General features: G+C 37.3%; 1 protein-coding gene across 5 annotated transcripts in view; it reads right to left on the bottom strand.

The window, feature by feature from the left end:
• PDHX (pyruvate dehydrogenase complex component X) overlaps nt 1-21,855 on the bottom strand; it is a 71,284-nt gene that overhangs the window by 18,854 nt on the left and 30,575 nt on the right. For 3 of the 5 annotated variants that reach the window (XM_087745937.1, XM_087745940.1, XM_087745939.1), the window contains 5 exons: nt 20,519-20,666; nt 12,166-12,224; nt 7,455-7,613; nt 3,831-3,895; nt 3,644-3,718 (listed from right to left, as the gene is read on the bottom strand). In XM_087745937.1, coding sequence (XP_087602063.1) covers nt 3,644-3,718; nt 3,831-3,895; nt 7,455-7,613; nt 12,166-12,224; nt 20,519-20,666 — 506 coding nt within the window. The remainder of the gene's footprint in view (nt 1-3,643; nt 3,719-3,830; nt 3,896-7,454; nt 7,614-12,165; nt 12,225-20,518; nt 20,667-21,855) is intronic. The other 2 variants (XM_087745938.1, XM_009464027.2) reach the window with 1 other exon arrangement.

Below are 21,855 nucleotides of genomic sequence, written 5' to 3'. Positions count from 1 at the left end.
TGCTTTCTTTGACCTTCCTTTTCTGGCTGACATACCTATAGAAGCCCTTCTTATTATTCTTTGCATCCCTTGCCAAGTTCAGCTCCAGCCGTGCCTTGGCCTTCCTGACCCCATCCCTACACAACCGGGCAGCGTCCCTGTACTCTTCCCAGGATACCTGTCCCTGCTTCCAGTGCCTGTGCATTTCCTTCTTGTCCTTTAGTTTGACTGAGCAGGTCTTGACTCATCCATGCTGGTCTCTTGCCTTCCTTTCCTGATATCTTAACACCTGGGGATCAAGAGCTCTTGCACTTTAAGTGTCCTTAAAGATCTGCCAGCTCTGTTCTGCTCCCTTGTCCCTGAGGGCAGCTTCCCAGGGGGTCCTATTGACTAATTCCTTAAACAGCTGAAATTTTGCTTTCCTGAAATTCAGGGTCCTGACTTTACTCTTCGCCTGACCCATATCCCTCAGGACTGCAAACTCCACCAGTGCGTGATCACTGCAGCCCAGTCTTGACATCACTGATTATCCCACTTGCATTGCTGACCAACAGGTCCAGTATCTCATCCCCTCTGGTAGGGCTGTCTATTACCTGGCCTAAGAAGTTATCCTCAGTGCATTCCAGGAGTCTCCTGGATTGCCTACAGCTCGCCGTGCTACTTTTCTAGCAGATATTGGGGTGGTTGAAGTGTCCCAGCAGGACGAGAGCCTGCGAGCGTGATGGCTCCTCTAGCTGGAGTCAGAAGGCTTTGTCAATAGGCTCCCCTTGATCGGGTGGTGTGTAGTAGACACCAAGCACAAGGTTCCCTTTGCTGCCTCAGTCTTTAATTCTTACCCATAAGCTTTCAACCCGTTTGTGGCTATTCTTCAGAGACAGCTCTTCACAATCATAGAAGAGAATCATTAAGGTTGGAAAAGACCTCTGAGATCGAGTCCAACCGTTAACCTAACTGCCTGCTCCACCTCTAAACCATGTCCCTAAGCACCATATCCACACGTTTTTTGAACACTTCCAGGGGCTGTGATTGCACCACTTCCCTGGGCAGTCTGTTCCAATGCCTAACCACTCTCTCCCTGAAGAAATTTTTCCTAATATCTAATCTAAATCTCCTCTGGCACAACTCGAGCCCATTTCTTCTCTTCCTGTTGCTTGCTACCTGGGAGAAGAGACTAACCCCCACCTTGCTACAACCTCCTTTCAGGTAGTTGTAGAGAGCAATAAGGTTTCCTCGAGCCTCCTCCAAACTAAACAACCCCAGCTCCCTCAGCCACTCCTCATAAAGACAGATAGCAATCTATCCATTTCTTGATGTAGAGGGCAACCCCTCCACTCCTTCCTTGTCTGTCCTTCTGAACAGCTTGTAGTCATCGATAGCTGCACTCCAGTCATGGGATTTGTCCCACCCAGTTTTAGTAATGGCAACTAGTTTGTAGCTTTCTAGCAGTGCGGTGGTTTCCAACTCCTCCTGCTTGTTGCCCATGCTGCATGCATTGGTGTAGAGGCACTTCAGCTGGGCTGTTGGCCGGGTCACCTTCTTAGAGGAACACCCCTTAATTCCTTTGAGGTATTTCACTTCTGTTTCCCTGTTGGCTCCTATTACCTCAGGAACCCCTGGCTTATCTCTCTAAGACTTCAGGTGTGCTCCAGTGTAGCCAGCACACCTCAGAGCAGCAGGCTGAGGGCCCTCGCTAGCTACCTGATCCCTCTAACCTCGGCATGTCATCCCACAGCTTGTCATGGGCAAGCCTGAGATTATCCCCCTCCCCCTTCAAGTCTCATTTAATGCTCTGTCAATGAGCCCTACTAGCTCATGAACAACGACCCTCTTTCCCCTTTGAAAAAGGCAAATCCCATCTGATGCCAGCAAGCCTGGTGCCGTGTAGGCCATCCCAAAAAATGGGGTTTTTATCTAAAAACCCAAAATTGTGGTGGTGACACCAGCCACGGAGCCATGTATTAATCAGCTGGGTGTGTCTGTTTCTTCCAATGTCACTGCCTGCAACTGGAAGGAGAGAGGAAAAAACAACCTCTGCTCCAGATTCCCTTACCAACCATCCCAAGGTCCTGAAGTCTCTTTTGATTGATCTTGGACTATGTGTTGCAGCTTCATCACCACCCACGTGGAAGAGCACTAGTGGGTAATAGTCCAAGAGCCGTACCAGGCTAGCAAGTTTCCTAGTGATGTCCTTAACCGGGGCCCCAAGGAGGCAGCAGACTTCCCTAAGAGGAGGGTCTGTCTGGCATATTGGACCCTCTGTTCACATCAGAAGGGAGTCACCTACAACTCTAACCTGTCTTTTCTATCTCGTGGAGGTGGTTGTGATACAGGGGGTAGGCTTTTCTGACCTTGGCAACACCTCTGGTGTAGATGGACTGTCACCCACATCATCTATTGACTGGCCTTCCACATCCAGAGCCTCATACCTCTGTTGTACAGAGGTACCTGGGAAGGCAAGGTGGGGAAGGAGGGGGTTCACCTGCTGCCCTGAGCATGGACTTGCCTCCATTCACTCCTGTCCTTTAAGCAACTGCCTTCAGCCTGGCAGGGGGAGGATACAGGATCCCCTTGATCTTGTTTTTTTTTCTAGTGGCTGTTCCTGTTCCTGTCTCAGGGAGGGTAGAGCGCAGTTCCACCAGTCTATCTCTTTCTCAGACTCCCTGATGCTCCTTAACCTTTCTACTTTCTCTTGTAGCTCTGCCACCAGGCTGAGCAGATTATCCACCTGGTCACATCTCACACAGCTGTTCTCAGTACTGCCATCTGTTACCAGTGAAATGCCCACAATTATTCACACTCAGGGGCCATTTGTGTTGACGAAGACATCCAAGCCTCCATTGCTGTGTTTCCAGTTTTTCTGCTGGAAGGCTTAGAGATTTTTGACCACTCCTCCAGCATGAGCGCCACATACTCCAGACAGCTGCAACCCAGGCACCTTAATATACATTACAGCAATGTTTCTGCAGAAGTCTGTAGTATTACGCATCACAAATTATCTATTCAGAAGATATGATTAACATAAGCATTCAGAACTAGCTTTTAAAAAATTGACAAGAAGTGAGCTAAGCTAAAGTTTATATAACAAAAAATGTTGCTTGATGATACTGTGTCATAAAAAAGAAAACACAGTACATGAAAAGTTTTAGAAACTTGGGGAGTATAAAAAGTCAGCAAAGAAATTAATTATGTAACTGTGTCACTACATTTATGCTAGTGTTTTACCCATGGCATTTATTTCTCGTCACTGAGTTCACTAGCTCTTTCTGCAGAGTACATCTTACAGAAAAAATTACTAAATATATGCTACTATTTAAAATTTATCTACTCAGTTTTTAATGTTTCAGTTAAAAGTAAACTATAAGAGTTAACACCACAACTTTCCTATAACTTTTTTTGCCCCTCTAGAGACATTCCTCTGAAGAGTGAATTGAAGACAAACTGGACATCATTATCTGCTGCGATACCTCTGCCAAACAACTCCTTTTAAAATATTTTAAAACTATTATCAATGGGTTTTCCTAACTACAGAATGCAATTTAAAAACAAACAAACACACACAACATTATTCTGCAATTGGGAAAAGTTAGGTGCAAAAAGAAGTCAGATCAGTCTCGGTATGAAAAACATGAATTTCACACTAGGCTCAGATGAAATAAACCTGTACCAAAATAATTGTTTCCCTCGATACAGGACACTCAGCCTAGGTTTGGCCCTCAGAATCATCACATGGAGTTTCATCCTAAATGGAGCAAGATTTTAAAAGGCAACGCATTAACACACAGTGGAATAGCTGAGGATAAACTAGCTCTGAACCCACACTGCATATATTAAATACTGTTAGAGAGTTTTACCTAAAAGATCCTCCCTGGTACTCTTCTGGTAACAATTTTCCATCTCTTGCTTTCTTTGCTAGAGCCTAAGGTAAATGAAAGAAGAAAAAAAAGGGGAGAGAGGAAAGAAATTAAAGTGTTGTAATAGACTAATTCTTTTTACTTCAGTAAGACATAAGTACCATACAGCCATTAAAAAGTCATCTGCTTTTGGAGTTAGGGAAACACCTCAGCAACATTGTTGTTGTAGCTGCAATGATTTGGCAAAGAGACTCAGCTACAAATAAGACACAATAAGAGCTGTTCTCTCACTTTACAAACCTTGCTCCAGTTTTCACAATGGAACCACCATACGTTAAAAATATCTAGCAAAATACTGATAAGACAAATTCACAGCATTCTTCTTAACATATTTGTTTAAAGAAACTGCCATGTACCACTTCAGAACTTTCTAGCAGATTGAGAGAATGTATTTCTTCCAGATAAGCATTCAACCACCTTAAAGACCACCCTTCCTGTGACCTCCACTTCATTTGTGACACTTTTCTACTTCTAAATATAGCAGTAGAAACTTTCCACAAACGTTTTGTTCAAAATACAGCCCAAGAAGTTCATACTATGTTCGAAGATAAGATCACAGAAACAGAACATTATTCCCCCCTAGGATATTTCTAATTCAGAAGTCTCCTTAGATGGAAGCAGTGGGAATCAGGATGAATAATTCTTACAGTAGTTGTCACATAAGGAAGAAAGGACAATGCGGACCTCAAGAGAAATGGCACTCTTTGGGGCGTCAAGAGCCAGTTATTCAGCCACCACCCCATTCCAAACACCCTATGAGTACCCAATGGAAAAGGTGGTGACTGGAAATGTGTCAGATGACTTCTCCATTAGTAGCAACCTTTTCAAAATGAGGAGCTCTTCAACTGACAGCAGAGACTGAAGTGGGAATATATGCAGGACAGATGATCTATCCTATTAATGCAGAATACATTTAGTGGTTTTGGCTTGTATCATATTTATTCCACAGGTGGAAAAGCACATGGAAAATGTCATGGTGTGACAACTGCAGCATTATGACATTTTAAGACAAAAAAAAAAAGCAAACCTGTTTCCAAAAGCACAGTCAGGGAAATAGGCTCAGAACTGCTTCTGGGAAGACTGATAAAAGCAACACTGTTTATATTTTCCTTCTTCTGGTAAAAATAATAAAACTAATGATAGTTTCCAATCATTTAATTATGTTAGGGAAATTTCAGTGAAAGTGAATAAAAAAACCCAAAAAATCTACTTCATCACAACGTGAAAAAAGTGATATATCCTATTTGTGAAACTTTCTTGGAGAAAATTATTCCATGAATCCCCTCTGTTTTCTAGGAATTTTCCACTCCCTTTTTAGGAATTCCACCACTGTTTTCTAGGATTTTTTTCCATGTTCTTTCTAAGAACTGACTTTTTTTTTTTTAATTTCTAGATTGATTTCCAGGAATTGCCTATTCTGCTTTCCATGGATTTTCTACATTCATTCTATGAATATCCTGTCAAGCACTCAATTCAGTCTACCAAGAGGTAATTTCTATAAAACCTCACCCCTGCCTTTAAGGGCAGAGTCTGTAAGTGGAAAGTATAATTGAATTGACTTATTTTTGTTTGTGTGTGGATGGAGGTAGAGTCATTACAAGATAAACTCCACACGGATAATGAGTTGGTTAGTAGTTATAGTTGTGATATGGATTAATCCCCTTTCACATTGTAATATAACTCTGTTGGTCATGGTAAACAACGGCCTTCCCTGTATACATTTCTGAACATCTTTCAGGCAAGGGTTCTGAAAGGCCATGGTAGTTTAATGACTGCAATGACTTCAGCTTAGAAATAAACACCAAGAAGTTTAAGAGAATCACATTCTAATGAATCACCCACTAAATTCAAGCTTACACCAGATTTTACAGAACTTTGACACCCTAATTATGAATTTAAAAGTTAAAAGGATACACTGAATTTTATTTTAGGCTTTTATTCATCTCTGAATAATTAGTGAACCAGAAGACAATAGCCACGGGAACAGCGTTCAAATAATAGGGTCAATACAAGCATAATGCACATGTGCAATTGCATTAGTTGAATGATGAAAATATGGTGCTAGGGTGCACATGACCTGGAAAGAAGTTAAAATTAACATGCAACAGAAGGGGACATATAAGCAATCTACACAAAGAAAGCACCTGCCAAACTACAGGGAGACTAGCAGAGAAGCAGCTGCAGTTTCAGTCTGTGCCTCCCACATGTGCATACCGGGTATATATTTATTTCAATAATTCAGTGAAGAAGTTGAAAAGCAAAATTATGTTGGTGTGGACACCTGCAAGCTATGTGACCTAATGACTTTCATATTGCATAGTATGACCTATGTTACATACATTCCATTTCAAATGAAAGGGGAACGCTTACTTTATCATAGCCCTATTAAACATAATGCAAGTGTACATTCCCATCATGGGAACTGCAGGACACTAATTTATGGTAAGAGAGGTTTGTAATACTGCATCACAGTATCACAGGTATTGGGGATGATAATGAAAACACAACCTATACTTCACTTCTCATAATGCTGCTTTTCTTGTCATTCTATCACTAATCAGAATAATGTAACAATCTCAGCTGACCTTCCTCCTTGGCTGGCTATTATATTAATGAAAGGATTTGGTTTTACAACATGTTCAATATGAAGTAAGCAATATGGACTGGAAAAATCTTAAGAGCATCCAATTATGAATGTTTTGTGGCATGACACTTACGCCTTTTTCTGCTACAACTTTGTTGGTTGTTCCCCTCTGCCAACACAGACTTATGATTACTGTAGTTTTTGGTAAAGGACAAAAATTTACAAAGTGCAGCTTGTGTCTAGTTTTGGGACAGTTTTATGCCCTAGCAGGTACTTCCATTACATTCCTCAGATACTGTAGGCCTTTGATTAGCACTCATTAAATGACAAAAAAAGGCTTGTGTTGGGGCATTTCATCATTCATCGTATTTTTGCCTGCCACAAAGCACTACTTCTGTGGCTGGCAACCACTGCCACAGATTCAAGCCACTAACTGGCACCTGGCCTATGCAAAATACTGCTCATCAGTCTGAGGAGTTTAATGTTACCTTTTGGGTGACATTCCCAACTGAACTGCATATTGAAAAAAATGCAGACAGAAATACGTGCCATAATATAACTGCACAGAGAGTAACACAAGCAGCTACAAGCAAAGTTCTGGGAAAGGGAGGAAAAAACCTCCCAAACAAACAAAATCTCAAACCCAAAGACCGGAAATACTAAAGAAATTAACATTTTCTAGCTTTCCCATGAGGATTAAAGAAATACAATTATGTTAAATTGCAGAAGCCTGTACAGGTTTATTTTTCAGTCTAGCCAGCACTTAACTAAATAACATGATGGCTAAGTTACTGTTAATTAAAAATGAACAGAGTTGCAACATTAATAATAATTTTGAAGTTTAAGGAATGCTGAAACTGCTTTAGATCCATTTTGAAACTGCCTGTGTACTGATGTGTATCTGGGTCATGCTACATTTTCTGCTACAAAAAACTATATAGCTACTATATTCCTCAGCCTACTGTACATTTAAGACCTACCTTTGCAGAGGCAGCAATTTCCTTTATTCCCTTGGCAGCAACATCTTTTATGATTGGTGTAATGAGACCTCGGTCTGTTGCCACAGCAATAGAAATGTCAATGGACTGCAGTTGCCTGCAGCTTTCTCCATCCCACGTTACGTTCACATCTGGCATTTGCTAGAAGAGAGAGTAAAAAAGACATCTGTTAAAAGAACAATGGTGCAATCAATTATCAAGAAAGAAGAAAATCCTTCAAGACACATAGCTACATACAGGCATTCACCAAATTAATTTGTGCATCACAGACTGCTGCCTGTAAATGAAGAACAGGTCACATCTGTTCACCAAGACTGCCATAAGCAAGACAAAAAAAAAAAAACACTGTGAGGGTCTAAGAATAGATGTACGTGATTAGCTTGCATTTATTTTATTTTATTTAAACTTACTTTGTCAAAAAGCATGAATGTATGCTCCAGGAACTGAAAATGACAGGGCAGTCAGGTTTTTTGGTGCTGCTGGAAAAAAATAACAAAAGCCTACAAATTCCTTCAGGAGTCACTGATACCACCTTACGGATTACTAGCTTTCAAAGCTACAAAGCAGTGTCATTTCTCTCCCAAAGTAAATCACAGGATATTGACTTAAAAAGCATGGAGATGGACATCCTACTATACCCACATGTTGTTTTCCACTCATGTCTCAAGTATGACTCTCAACAAAGGAAGCTACAAATAGAATATTCTCCAGGTACACTCGCTGTTATTCAGATGAGGTTCTCCTAAAATGAATCAGATTTTTTTTTGTGTGGACTCAATTAAAATTGAGATAATGTTTACTGATAATTTCAATGAGGTTTTTGAGTTTACCACATAAAGCTGAAGCAGCTTGGGGGGGGGGAAAACCCAACATATAAGTGAAGTCTCAGGTAACTGGTCATAGATACTGTGAAAGTAATATTTCCAATAAATCCAAGATTAATATTTAGTGAACTTAATGAAATTAGGAAGTTGACTTCACAGTGGAGAAGGTATTCCAGAAAAAAATTATGGAAGGGACACATTTTCCCTATCTAAACTAACCCCACTATCTGTCTCCCAATCTGAACGAACCCCACTATCTGTCTCCCTATCTGAACGAATCCCACTCCTAGAAGAAGCGGTGTAACAGTACTCTCCATTCCTATTCTATAACACCAGAATGTATATTTAAAAAAAAAAAAAAAAAAAAAAAAAAGCATGTTAGTACTCCTCTTTGCAAGTTAAATAAAATTCAGGAAAGTCCCACAGTATACACAGTTGTAAGGTGCCTTCAAGAGGGCATTGTGCAAGTATGACTGTCTGTATAAGGCATCCAAAAGAGATGGCAGGGACAAGAAGTTTCTCCTATCAACTTCAACATGATTAGAATAGCCTTAATTTTGATGTAGACCAGACAGTGTTATTTTTCCCATCACTTCAGCAATGAAGGACTGTTTATTTTTAAAGGATGGCTGCTATAGCAGCTGTTGTCACTAAGCCCAACCACTTGTGGATATCAGCCTGGAAGCTTTCATTCCTTCCCTTACTCCTCCCTCCTCGTTCCAGAAAGCCAGAATTGTTTTAATGGGCTATCATCTGGTGAGCCCACTGGCACATTCACAAACCTCTGGCTGTCAAATGGCGAGATCAAGCCAAAAAGTAGAATTCATAATTGGACTTGTGATCCTAAGAACTTTGAAGGAGAAATTTAGCACATTAAAAGAACTGCTACAGGCAATATCTTGAGGTGTTTGCCAACCAATCACAAAACTGTCCAACCAGCCACTGTCAGTTCATTCAAGCTAGAAGAGCATGTCTTGCATTGTTCAGAAAGAAAAAATCAACAAAATATTATTTGACCAGTGCTCAGAAAATAGTCAATAAAACTGCCTTGAATTTAAACTTGCAAATGTATTCACACCACCGAATTTGGAGGTGCAGAGGAGCAGGTGGAGGTGGGTTTTCTTTTTTAACTAGTAGTCCACATATTTTCCTGAAACACTGACAGAAAGTAGTTGAGACATGAGCTTGATCATGAACTTATTTCCTGGTATATTAAGTTAATTTTTTTTTTTAATTTATTATTTTAATAGTCAAACAAATGCTAGCATAGATTTGTAACAAAGCAATAGGACAGGACAGAATAGTTTAATGATTACTTCCATACAAACACAGTATTAATGTCCCATAAAAAAAAGCAAACAAAAAACCCAGAAAACAAAACACCTCAATTTCTTATAACCCAATGCACAAGAATTCCAGCTTCTCAAAATCAGACCTGCAACACCAACTCATTTATAACCAAAGACACACTGACTTTACAAAGCTGTATGCATTATCATTTACTAGGTTTGTCTATTGAATTTCCTTTAAGGAAAAGGATGTTTAAAATGACATGCTACAGAGGACTTTCTCATATTCGCAGCATAGAACTATCTAATCCTTAAATTCAAGATTCAAATTCTGTATTGTGTCAGCTGAAAATACTAGGAAAAAGAATAAATATTTTTATTTGTATATCAGAAAGAGAAATCATATTTACGGAATTAATTGGTTAGGTCATTTTGTGATGGCAGATAAGGAAATTTTGTGTTAAATAATGGCAATGACCAACATGCATAATCCACATGTATGCTCCTTCAAAGTACAGCAAAGCAGACTAATAGTTAAATGGACAGGAAGCTACTAGTCTTTTTTAAGTTCCAGACAACAATTTAAAAACCCACAAATAACAACAAAAAACATTTATTATATAAGCAGAAGTAATAAGAAGTGCATTGAATGCTTGTATTCAAGTCATTCTTTCACATATAGACAAACTGTAAACTAGGATTATATCTCATTATCTTTCTTGACTGGTCTTTTTTTTGTGTAGAAGAGAAAAACACAAAACCTAATCTTTCATTCCTTTCTCTGTCTCCTGTTCCTTTCATCTCTCTGGTACAGAAATTTGTTATCCCACACTCACAGCTAGCAGTTCACAGTAATTTTTGGATGTCATCATTTCCTCACATAAGGTCTCATTAGGCCACAAAAAGAAGCTCCTTGCTATGTTCACATCTAACAAATGCATAGCAAGCATATTTAGCTCCTCCTGTTTCTCATACAGAATAACTTGTGAAGTTTTTTCCAGTCTATCCAATGCACATAATTTCTCTCAGGCACTTGGTTATAAAACTGCCCGGAATCCTATCTATTTTCTGTCAAAATCTATAGCTCTTGCAATTACACATTAATCTATAGCTCTTGCAATTATACATTAATATTTTGATCATGTTTGACTAGAAATGCCTCAAGTCCATTCCAGTGCAGTGTTCTCTCTTAATTCCATACATCCATGGGAATAGTTCCCCAACTTAATAACTTCCTCCTTTGGCTTTTGAATAGTTAAAATAATCCTCACAAATGAGGAAAATGGCTCTCACTCCCTTTCTCATGTTTTTGTATTGTTGTGAGGTAATGCAACTAGTCTGGATCCTTGTTCAGCTTTATCTTGTCTGTTTGTAGCCTTTAGAAGCTGCTGCTCAAACGATTCAATGATATCAGAAAAGTTTAGCTTTTCTAGGCATTTACCATATAGCTAGAAGGTGCGATCACTGTGCAATCAAGAAGGTACAGGTAAGAAATCCATGGCAATACCAAACTTCTTCAAAATCTGCATTCATTGTCATACAGAAGTACATTGCCTTGATGATGATGGCAAACTCCATAGGATAGTTCGAGGATCAAGCATTGTCCCCCTTAATTACCTTTCTATATCACAGATCTTTTCCAGCTGTTAGTGATCACTAAAAGACACTATCTCCTCCTGAGCCTTAAAAATACCAGCCTTCAGGCTGGTCAAAGCTCCCACCTATGACATTCTAAAATTAAGTGCAAACTGAATTTAAACCAAAACCACATCACTCCACATCTATGTGAAACCATCACAGTTCTTTCTTTTCACAAGTTTGAAATTAATTTCACATTATGTTTTCCAAGTGATTATACTGGACACTCTGGACTAAGAGGAAACAGGTCCAAAGTGTGGGAATTCTAAAGAAGGATATCTGAAACCTTTCAGTTTCAAAAAATTAAGTGGCGCTGGGACTGTTTTCCAAGCAGACCAATCAACACAAATTGGAAGCCAACGTATCCAGTTCTACCCAGAGAATATGCAAATGGCTTATGAAGACCATGAAGCCTCTGTAGCGTGGCATGGAATAAGTAGACTCTAATGAAATTTAAGATCTTAACTTCAGGATGTATTGCAATCCTTTAACTTTTACATTGACAAAAGGAACAATGACAATTCTTAGCAATGAGCAAAGATTGGTTGCCTGAAGAATTTTTAATTCAAAGCAGAGGTCACTGAATATGCCATCAGAATACATCTGAGGTAATAAACAAGATTGGTATAAGACTTGGATAAATATTTGTTTAGAAATGTAAGAGAAAATAAGATGCAGCAGCAAAGAACAGAAGGCTTATCTTGCCAATTGCTTTAGTCTCCTGACAAAGCATCTACTGTTATCTGCAGATGATAACTGTACTAAGTGGATCTTCAGAGAATTTTACCTGAAGAGCTTAAAAAAACCTGGCAATAAGTGATAAAGAATTACAAGCCTTGCTATGATCACATTCATATCTCTATATAGGCTCATAAAATGCTCTTGTCTCCTTGGCAGTTTACTATAAAACGTATTTTTTTTCAAGTCAAATTATTCACTTACCTTCAGAGTAACTGCAGTTGCCTTGATAATGAAATCATTTACAGATACTTTAATGTCATCTGCAAAAAGGAAAAAAAAAAAGACAACAACCACTGCTTGTAAGATCTGTTTATCAGCATTTGTGTGATGACAAGATTCCAGTGAATCAGCCGATTTGCTTCTTTGCAACACTGCCAGAAAGTCATCTTTAAACTACAGTCATAAAAGCAAGAAAACCTTTCTCTCCCTTGGGACAAAAGGAGTATCATCAACAAAAAGTCTCCTGAGCAAAGACATTCTTGCTAGCTGTTACTAGAAGGTCAAAAAAGCTGCAAACTTGAGTGTTACTACTCATTCTTATAAGTAGCAGCCCATATGTGTTTTATGCTTTACATATTTACTGTCTATGTAGAAATCTACTGTAGGATCTAAATATACAGAGACAATACTGGAGACTACTATTCTTTATGTAGTGTGATGCATAACTGGAATAATTGTGGAGATCAGCTTTTATTCAGCTATAAATCAGAAGTATGCTATTCTCCAGTAACCTTTGGGGCCTTGTAATGTAAGAATTAGCAGGGTGAAGGCATCTGTCAATCCTTAAAATGGGCTAACAATATATTCTAAAGCAGGCTGCAAAATAATATGAGTGACAAAGTTGTTAAATTAAAAGCAAAGCTACATACAAAAAAAGGCAGCATTAGCCAGAAGCAGATAAAATAACCTTGAGAGGACTGGATTTTTTTGATGTGAGCCTAAAAAATTCTGCGTAACACTTAATACATTTGCTTCCTTTCCCTAAAAGCTCGGGAGAAAGAAGGGATGGAAACAATGGCTGTATTTGCACTGCATTATTTTTTTTCCAAGTTTTAGGAGACTTGGAAATTACGAAGATTAGGACTGGCAGAAGCAGCAAAGACTATAGATACAATGCAGACTATGCCAGAGTTGCTACAAGATCATCCTGAAGATGCATAGTATTTACACAATATTAAATGCATAATTCTCACAATAAAAAAAGCTTACATTACCACCATCATCACTGTTGTCAGCTGAATAGATTAAGAAGCAAAACTACTTCATTTTCGAGTCTGGGTTATGGCATGTAATACATATACCTTTAGAAATGCTTTTGTAAAGGGAAAATTATTTATAGATAATTATATTAAGTGAAGTCTTCTTAAGTTATCATAAATTTGGAGGAATGAACCAAGTATCCACTTACCACATAACTGACCTGCAACATTTGCCATGATTAGCAATCTATGCATAAGAGAGCCAGAATTCTAACGTAACACAATGGAATTTGCAAGTACTATGTTGCATTAACAGAATTTCACATCAGACAAACCTGTATCTTGGTCATCAAATATATTTTGGTATTTTGTATTTTGATTTATATATTATATTCTTAACCCTTGGCAAAAATGTCACTGTCCGCTAGGGGGCAGGAATACAGTGAAAATATAGGAGTACAGTTAAACAAAGTATGTCTGATAATATTTTACCTTCAATCATTGAAGTTTACAGTAGGAATAACTGCTGTATTTTACCCCCAAAACAAAGCAGCTTACAGTAGGGAATGCTCCATAAAACTTCCACATTACATCTCATCATGTAGTAGAAACCACCACCAGAAAAAAACAAAACAAAACCAAACCACCCAAACATCTACCAGGACAACCTCTGCAATTCAATTTTATGCAAAGACATATGGCTCTTTCCCATCCCTACATTTAAAAAAGAATATTCATTAAGAATCCACAGCAGCAGGAGAGGTGTGAAAAAATTTAAGGCAGCATTCCTAAGACAAGTTTTTACTTCATTTGTTATGACCTGCTGCTGGTTTAAAGAAAATATCAACATTATAAATTGTCTTTGACATTAACTTGTGAATAAGATATCATTAAAAAATAAATCAGGTAGAAAGGTGACCTGGGTACTCTTGCATTAAAAAGCAGACATTCAAAACTCCAGTGAAAGGAGAAGCAGCTCCTATATCATCATCTAGAAAATCTGAATATACCAGTCTAATTTAATTTAGGACCTCACAAATGGATAAACAAGTGAGGGCTAGCCACCAGTACATAAGAACAGCCCTCCAATGTCAGCATTCTAGTCCCTAGGTGTACAGCTCTGCGACACTAAGCTGAGAGAAAATTCACTCACAGGGAAAGCCTCGGGAACAGCAAATGACTATGAAGTACCCTACCACTTCTGGAGGCCTTATGTCTCATGCTATAATGCCACATCAAAAGATCTCTATATTGGGATAGCCCCAGAAAAAACAAAACAGTCTAAATTTCTAGAAATACCTGGTTGCAAGCAGATCTTTTGTTATATTAACAAAAACATGGTTCAAGGAGAGACAAAAGAGTATCAACTTCTTTGTCAGACAGGCATATCACTACATGAACACTTCTGTGTGTCTAAAACCTAGCTGATGCCTCTGTATACAGAATCTTTCAAGGCTAACTTCATTAGGTTAACCTTGAAAACCCTTTTCTACACATCCACGTGATAACCTCTTCATGTAAAGAAATTTAACTTGGACCTTGAAGATACTTTTTGATGTTGCACTGTGATAACAACAAGCTGTTTTTTAACCTTGCCCCAGAGGCAAAGCTTTCAGTAAATCAAAAATCCTTCTACTGTTGAGCACTAGCATCTAGATGACTCAAGTGGGGGAACCCTATTAAAGATTTAAGCTGGAAGAGATGCCACATATAAAAGCTATAGCATTATTCTGGGGTGGAGGGGGTGGGGCAACTACAAAAAACCTGCCTACCTACAGCTATATCTGGAATAACATACAGTGAATATTGGATGGCTAATGTGCCTGCCTTTCCCTGAATGCAAGAATATTACTCATTTGAGTTATGTCAGTCTTGTCATACAAAACATTTACAGATTGGACCAAGAAAACTTCTGGAGACCTAGGTACTCTGTCTAGGGCAACTACAGTACCATTTTTTTGTAAAACAAACAAACAATAACCCCCCCGCCCCGCCCCCCCCCCCCCCAACCCATAAAGGCTAAAGATATCTTACAACTCTTGTTCTACTACTATTGTTCATCATGCTAGAAAAACCCCAACAAACAAACAAAAACAACTTGTAAGAAGAAATAAAGATAGGTAAACAGCACCAAGAACATTTTGGTCAAATCACTGAAAGATTTCGTCATAATAAGAACAACTAATTGTGGATCATCACCCAAAGCTACAGTAATAAAAATATTACTTTAAAATTACCAATTCACAATGTGTCACCGGTCAAAAGTATTTATGTGACTTTGGAGTTTGTATTTCATTGACCTAAAACTGATAGTTGTCTCCTGAGTGACATAAAACCACATTTTGCTCTCTACCAAATTATTTATTACAGAGAAGTTATGAGTACTTTGCACCTAAGAATAAAGTGGCACATGAAAGTACATATCTCTCTGGGATACCAAGAAATGACAACTCTTACCTCCCCGTGCATTTGCACAAGTGCCTTATCAATGAAAGATTCACACCCATCCGTTTTCCAAAGTTTGATACCCAGTTCTTTTCTTTCAAGAACTGAAAAGGGATGTGACATCATATCTGTTCACAAAACCACAAACTGTTTATTACTGCTCATTGCTAGCTAGAAAAGAATGACACCCTCTCCCTTTCTTCTCTTATTTGACATCTTTTCTTATTTGACAGTCCAAACTGAGTCTTCTACCTCTAGCATGCTCAAATACATTTCAAGTTGCAGATACCCCCAAAAAATCACCTGAAATACTATTTGGACTCATCACTTCTGTGAAACCAACATGTTTTCTTTCAGATTTGCTTTAATTCATTTCCATTTCCAGTAAAGCATCAAATGAAAAACAAGCTTTATTTTCACCAATCATATTGATTAAAATACTGTGTTTCCAATTATGTGTAAAAGAATAATCTTAACATAAAAAAAATTAAATATACATGATACACATTTTTTCCAGGCTGTCATTTACAGTTTCTCTAAGACATTGCTTAGCTACTGCAATTCGACAGAACCACACCTCAGGGGGACCACCCTCTAGAACAGACCTCAAAAACTGATTGTGGGACCCATCAAATTCACTATCCGAACTCCAGAACTACTTACATTGAAAGCCCTCCAAGCTGATGTGTTTTCTTCCTTTACTCTTATTTCCTCCTCATTCTTATTTTCAAGAAATGTAGCATTTAGCTGTACAGCAATACTTTGTAACAACTCACATTTCCTCCTGTCAATCTTTCAAGCTTTCTTTCTTGTCAGCTTGGATTAGGCTCTTCATCCTTTCAAAAGTTTTGTTAAACATAGCTGCACTTACTACCTAGAAAACTTTAACTTAAAAAGGTCCTCTTACTCATTCATGACTTTTAGAAGTCATTAGTATATTTTGCTTTGAAAGTACTAACTGACTGATGATAACTAAAGTCTCAAAACTGACATAAATGCTGAAGGTAATTTAGAATTCTAAATGGTAGATTTTTCTTTACTATTACTATCACATGCAGCCTCTGAAAAAAATTGTTCGGTAAAATGTTATAACTCAAGTTGAATGAATGTGCAATAACTGATGATTAACAGTGTTTTTCTTTTTACAGACTTGTGATTTGGGGTCAGTTTTCCTGGCTAGTGTTCAGACTCCTCTAACTGGCTTGTACAAGTGTGGAGATATTTGTGGCCTGATACTGTGAGTAAGAGTCTCTAGGTTTCACAGACTTCAGTTAAACTTTAGAATATGCAGCATTTCTCAGAACTGGACTTAATTTGTGCAGGTTAAATAAAGTCACAGCAATGTCAGCAATGGTGGCCCCGGCTTTCACACTCTTGCTCTTCTCTATATGCTTCAATAAAGGAGAAGCGAGCACTCTGTTTCTCAATCAGTACAGTAATAAAAATGTAAATTAAAACTATCCTGCTATGCTATACTGAATGCAGAGTTCACATGGCTTTGGAAAACTATCATTTGAACCTGAACCTATAAGCTTTCAAACCATGATAGCAATGATGAAGCTTTAGAACAAAACTTGAAGTGTCACCTGTCACTGCCTTAGACCTAAAAATATTCACTTTTCATTATTGTGGTAATGTCTGAAACAGCATACGCTATTAATTCTATTTCTACTACTTGGTGTAATAATGAGGATACACATCTAAAAGCTGAACTATTGAGAACAAATGATTTAAATGGTACCAGAAAAAAGGACTAATTGAACAATACCAAAAAGAATCCATGTGAGATTGTTTATGTACCTTCCTCTTGTGCAGACAGTTGTATTCTCCCACAAACTTTGGTCTTTAGAAAAAAGAAGTACAGCAGGAGAAAAAAAAAAAACTGTTTTCTCCTCATTATAAAATAATGGGCCTTCAGAATTTTTTACCCAAGTAACAAACTTAGTACCAGGCTATGAGGTGTATGTGTGCATGTCTCCTTCAGCAAACAGAACTTCACTACTTGCTTATGCAGCCCAAACAGTATGGAAAATGAGATTCCATAAAATGGAATGAATGAAAACTAAATTTATAAAGTGACAGAAATTAATCTGTGTGCCTGGGATAATATCTAAACTTTGCAGATATTGAAAAGTCAAGTTTTGTAAACAAACAATTCATTCACCAGCATAATTAGCTAAACCTATCAAAAGAAAAAGTAATCAATATTTTCCCAATTGATTTGAAAAGGGATCTCTCCTTTAAAAGAATGAAAATTAATTTTAAAAGCTATGCCTAATTAGTTCGGCTGCAATTGGTAAAGTAGACATCAACTGATCTCAACTGATTTCCAGCAGATAAAACACAACAGATGTCACGTCATTTTAGGCAGAGATAAGATATTGTCAAGTCAATAAACAATATTGCTAACCTCAGACATGAGAAATAAATATTATTCTTTGTGAAGAATAGTCCACATTTTATAGAAACTGAAGACCAGAAGAATCACTTACAGATATTGCAGTTAATCATACTACATGATCTTGACTAATTTATCAAGTTCTGCCTTAAAAGTGGATACATTTCCTGAGAAGGTTACTCCTCCTGGACAGCTGCAGCCAAAACTCATTTCTCAATGTGTTAGAATTAGAATTCCATGGACAAGCAGGGAATTGAAGGCAGGCATTGCCTCCCACCCAGGCCTGTCTTCCTTCCCCTCAGTTACTGCTTCCTACTTTGCAACATCACCTCAATTATGCTTGTGTAACTGTTTTACAGGTCTGATGCCAAAATGTATCACTGGATTGGGACAGCTTAAAATAACTCAAGTTTTATCATCATAGGGAATGAAGATACTACAGAGACAGAAACATGCAGCACAGGTTTTCAACTGTTTAATCCAGCTTTTCTGAGAAGAAAAATATGTCAAAAAAATCTATAACGTCTGCAAGTAGCTTAAGAGATAAGTGAAGATGCAGGGTGTGACTGAAAAATGATAATGAATTCATTCATTCATTTTTTCTGACAGCTTACCAGATTGGTGACAAAGATATGATCTTGCTGAGAAAAAATAGTCTTACAGTGCAACTGCTCAACAATTCTCTCTGATCTTATTTCATTATAGTCCTTTAAATTCTTGTTCAAGATGTGTATTTAATGGAAAGTAGTCTTATAAGTGTGATGGAAAAAAGTTACATTACATTACAAAATAAACTTTTCTCAGGCTTAAATATCTCTGAGTCAAAAGATACAATTTTTAGAAAATCCTCTAACTTAAGGTGAGTTACTGAAGAGCAAGATGCCCTAGATTAATACAAGTCTAACCTACTCAGCTGTAAATCTGGCTTGATCAAATTAACTTACAGATGTCAAAGCTTTATGAAAGCATTTGTTTCAATATTTCTGACACTGGTATTTATAAATAGATTGCACTGTGTTGCTGTCCTCTTTACAGAACATTAAACCAGCTACCAAATTAGAAAAAAAAAAAAAAAAAGAAAAATGAAAAGCGCTAGTAACTGCAGGCAATTGCAAGAACTGACCTAATGTAAAACAATGCTTTCCTAAAGAGTTTCCACAGGTTTTGGTTTAATGCCTTCATGAACTATAAAATTGAAGCAACTTCCTGTAGACAACATTAAAATCAGTATATTGACCAAATAGTTCCAAATATAATAATGTTTATTTAAATGAAGAAGATTATGATGTTAAAGCAATAAAAAATTTCATTCAGGTTTTTTACCCAACTAAGTAGAAGTCCTTAAACAAACAGGCACTAAGCAAACAACACTTTTGTGATATTTTGCATGAAAATTAAGTACCTGCCTGAATAGAGCTCTACTGAAAAATCCTCTTGTTTTTTAAAATGCATGTCATATATACCTTGTTGAACTAAGATTTGGGAAAGAAGATTCTAGTCTGCATAGTTAATTTTGAAACTATTAAAACATCCTATTGCCCAGTACACTCAGCTGGTTTTAGCAAAAACAAAAACAGTTTCAGCAAAAACAAAGCAATCTTTGATTATGACCTTTAACTTCAATAACTTTTTCTAAATAAGTCACTTCACTGAATACAAGTTGAGACAAAAAGGGAAAATTTAATTTATTAATCTTATACAAAAACATTTCTGTATAAATAAGACACAGTGGACACATTATGAAAATTGGGATTTACACATACATATATATTGAAATTCATGGCTTTTAATCCAATTCTCAATGTATATTTAAAAATTATCCAGTTTTCTGTGGGACAGATTTCTATTCCAACAGCTTAACATAGTTTTAAGCATATATATAAATTCGAGTGAAAGAGATAACCCTGCCTCCTTCACATTAACACCATTACTTTGCCTTCAAGAAGCATTTACCATGCATTGGCTGGCATGTGATAAAATCTTGCTTTCTTTCCTCACCATGGATAAAGCCATTTTCACTCAGAATTTGAGAGGCTGCATTAGCTTTCCTTTTCCAGTAAATTCAAGAAAGAGGCCAGCAAAACTAAACTTTAACATTGTACGTAGAAGGACAGAGCATGAGTGTATTTTAATTTGAAGCTTCCCCTATTATCTTTCACATGAATAATTCGAGATTTTAACCATCAAGAAGCTAAAAATTGCTGCATCTGGACAGAAAGAAACAAAAACCTACTAGACAATGCATAGTCCTATGTTAAACTGCAGTCATCTAAAGAGTGTTGTGTTAGCTGGAAAAGTAACACCTCTGTCTTCCTATATCTTTATAAGTTGTCCAATTCAATAATCTCAGGGAACTACAGCTTGAGTCCAACATACAGAATACTGAAAAAGATTATTTGAATGCATAGTGTTCTGCCTATACAAAAATCTACACCTCCTCGGCAAGATTATGTAAGCAAGACATACTATGCATTAGTACCACACATTATAGTAAATCAGTTTAATCACTAACCTTTGGCCATTTCTTTTCTTAATTTCAAAATAGCATCAATGTCACAGTCAGTAGCAGCATATGCGTGAGGTATAGTAGTTTTAGACTCTGTTAATCTCTTAGCAATAACTCTTCGGATGTTGCTAGCTGGGATTTCTGTGAATGTGCCCTGAAAGAAATCATATGCTGCATATTAAATATCAAGAGAGTAAACATACTTCCCCTTTGCTGAAACAGGACTCCAGCATTGATGCGGTATCATCAGTGACTCCTGCTCACTTCAAATATCCCCTGGATAATCAAAAAGTGATATATTCCAACTACTGAAATTAAAATTAAGACCATTGAGTGTTCTCATCTATTCCACTTAACTTGGATCAACGCAACATGTTTTATAGAATAAAGATAACTTCACTTTACAGTATAGAACTAATCCTACTATTCTAGCAGACTGCTTAAAAAAATATTTCCAAATACTCAGGCATTAATTCTCAGCCAGAGTATATAAGCACTGTTCCATCTGCCAGACCTGGCATATTGCTCAGAATATGTTTTGTTGCATTTAAATTGTAATAGAATATTTCCTCAGTAAGCTAGTGCTTTTTCAGTTCCCTGAGTGGTTCCTTAAGACAGGCTTTACTGCATGTCTTTTTTGTTATTCTTCCCTCTCCTTCCAGATATATTTAGTAATGTTTCAATGCAGAAGTTTTCCCAACTTCTTCATAGAACCAAGTCAACTTTCAAGGAATCTCTTGAAATATCAGTGACTACAGAAAGCAAGAATAGAAGTGATACTGTAGAACATTATTTTAGATACCTAATCTATATCGCATATACTATATACTGAGTAGTACTCAACACACAACAAATTGCAATATTTATGTTCTGGTGCAACCACAGAAACATTTTTTTTTCTGTGATGGAAAAAAGTTTGAGCTTTCTGTGCTTTGTTTGGTTCTTTGTACAGTGCAAAAAAAAGCAGCATTTTCTGGATATTATGAATTGTAGCTTCATTGTAAACTTCAGCCTGTAAAGACACTTCACATTTACTTTTAGAGCCAGAAAGGTTTTTCCTACCATTATTCACAAAAGCTTTTCAATTTCTACTCATGTGCATTTCAGCATGGGCATTTATTCTTTAAAAAATAATTTCTGGTATTTCTAACATTTCAAATTAGCATAGAAACTGTATTTAGGTGCTAGAGTTTGCAAAATTACTCTTCAAAGCAACCACTAAGCCCTTTTCTTCCTTGCTTCTTGACAACTCGTCAGTGGACATTTACATATACTTATATTGCAGGAAAGCAAATGAATGAAGTACAGTAAAAGAAAAAAAAAATCAGGATTCAAGTTTCCGA

The sequence above is a fragment of the Nipponia nippon genome, unplaced genomic scaffold (genome assembly GCF_047370975.1).
Source record: "Nipponia nippon isolate SJK-2023a ecotype South Korea unplaced genomic scaffold, ASM4737097v1 scaffold_10, whole genome shotgun sequence".
In the NCBI taxonomy this organism is placed as follows: Eukaryota; Metazoa; Chordata; class Aves; order Pelecaniformes; family Threskiornithidae; genus Nipponia; species Nipponia nippon.
The sequence above is the reverse complement of the archived record's forward strand: the minus strand, read 5'-3'. Positions and strand labels throughout refer to the sequence as shown.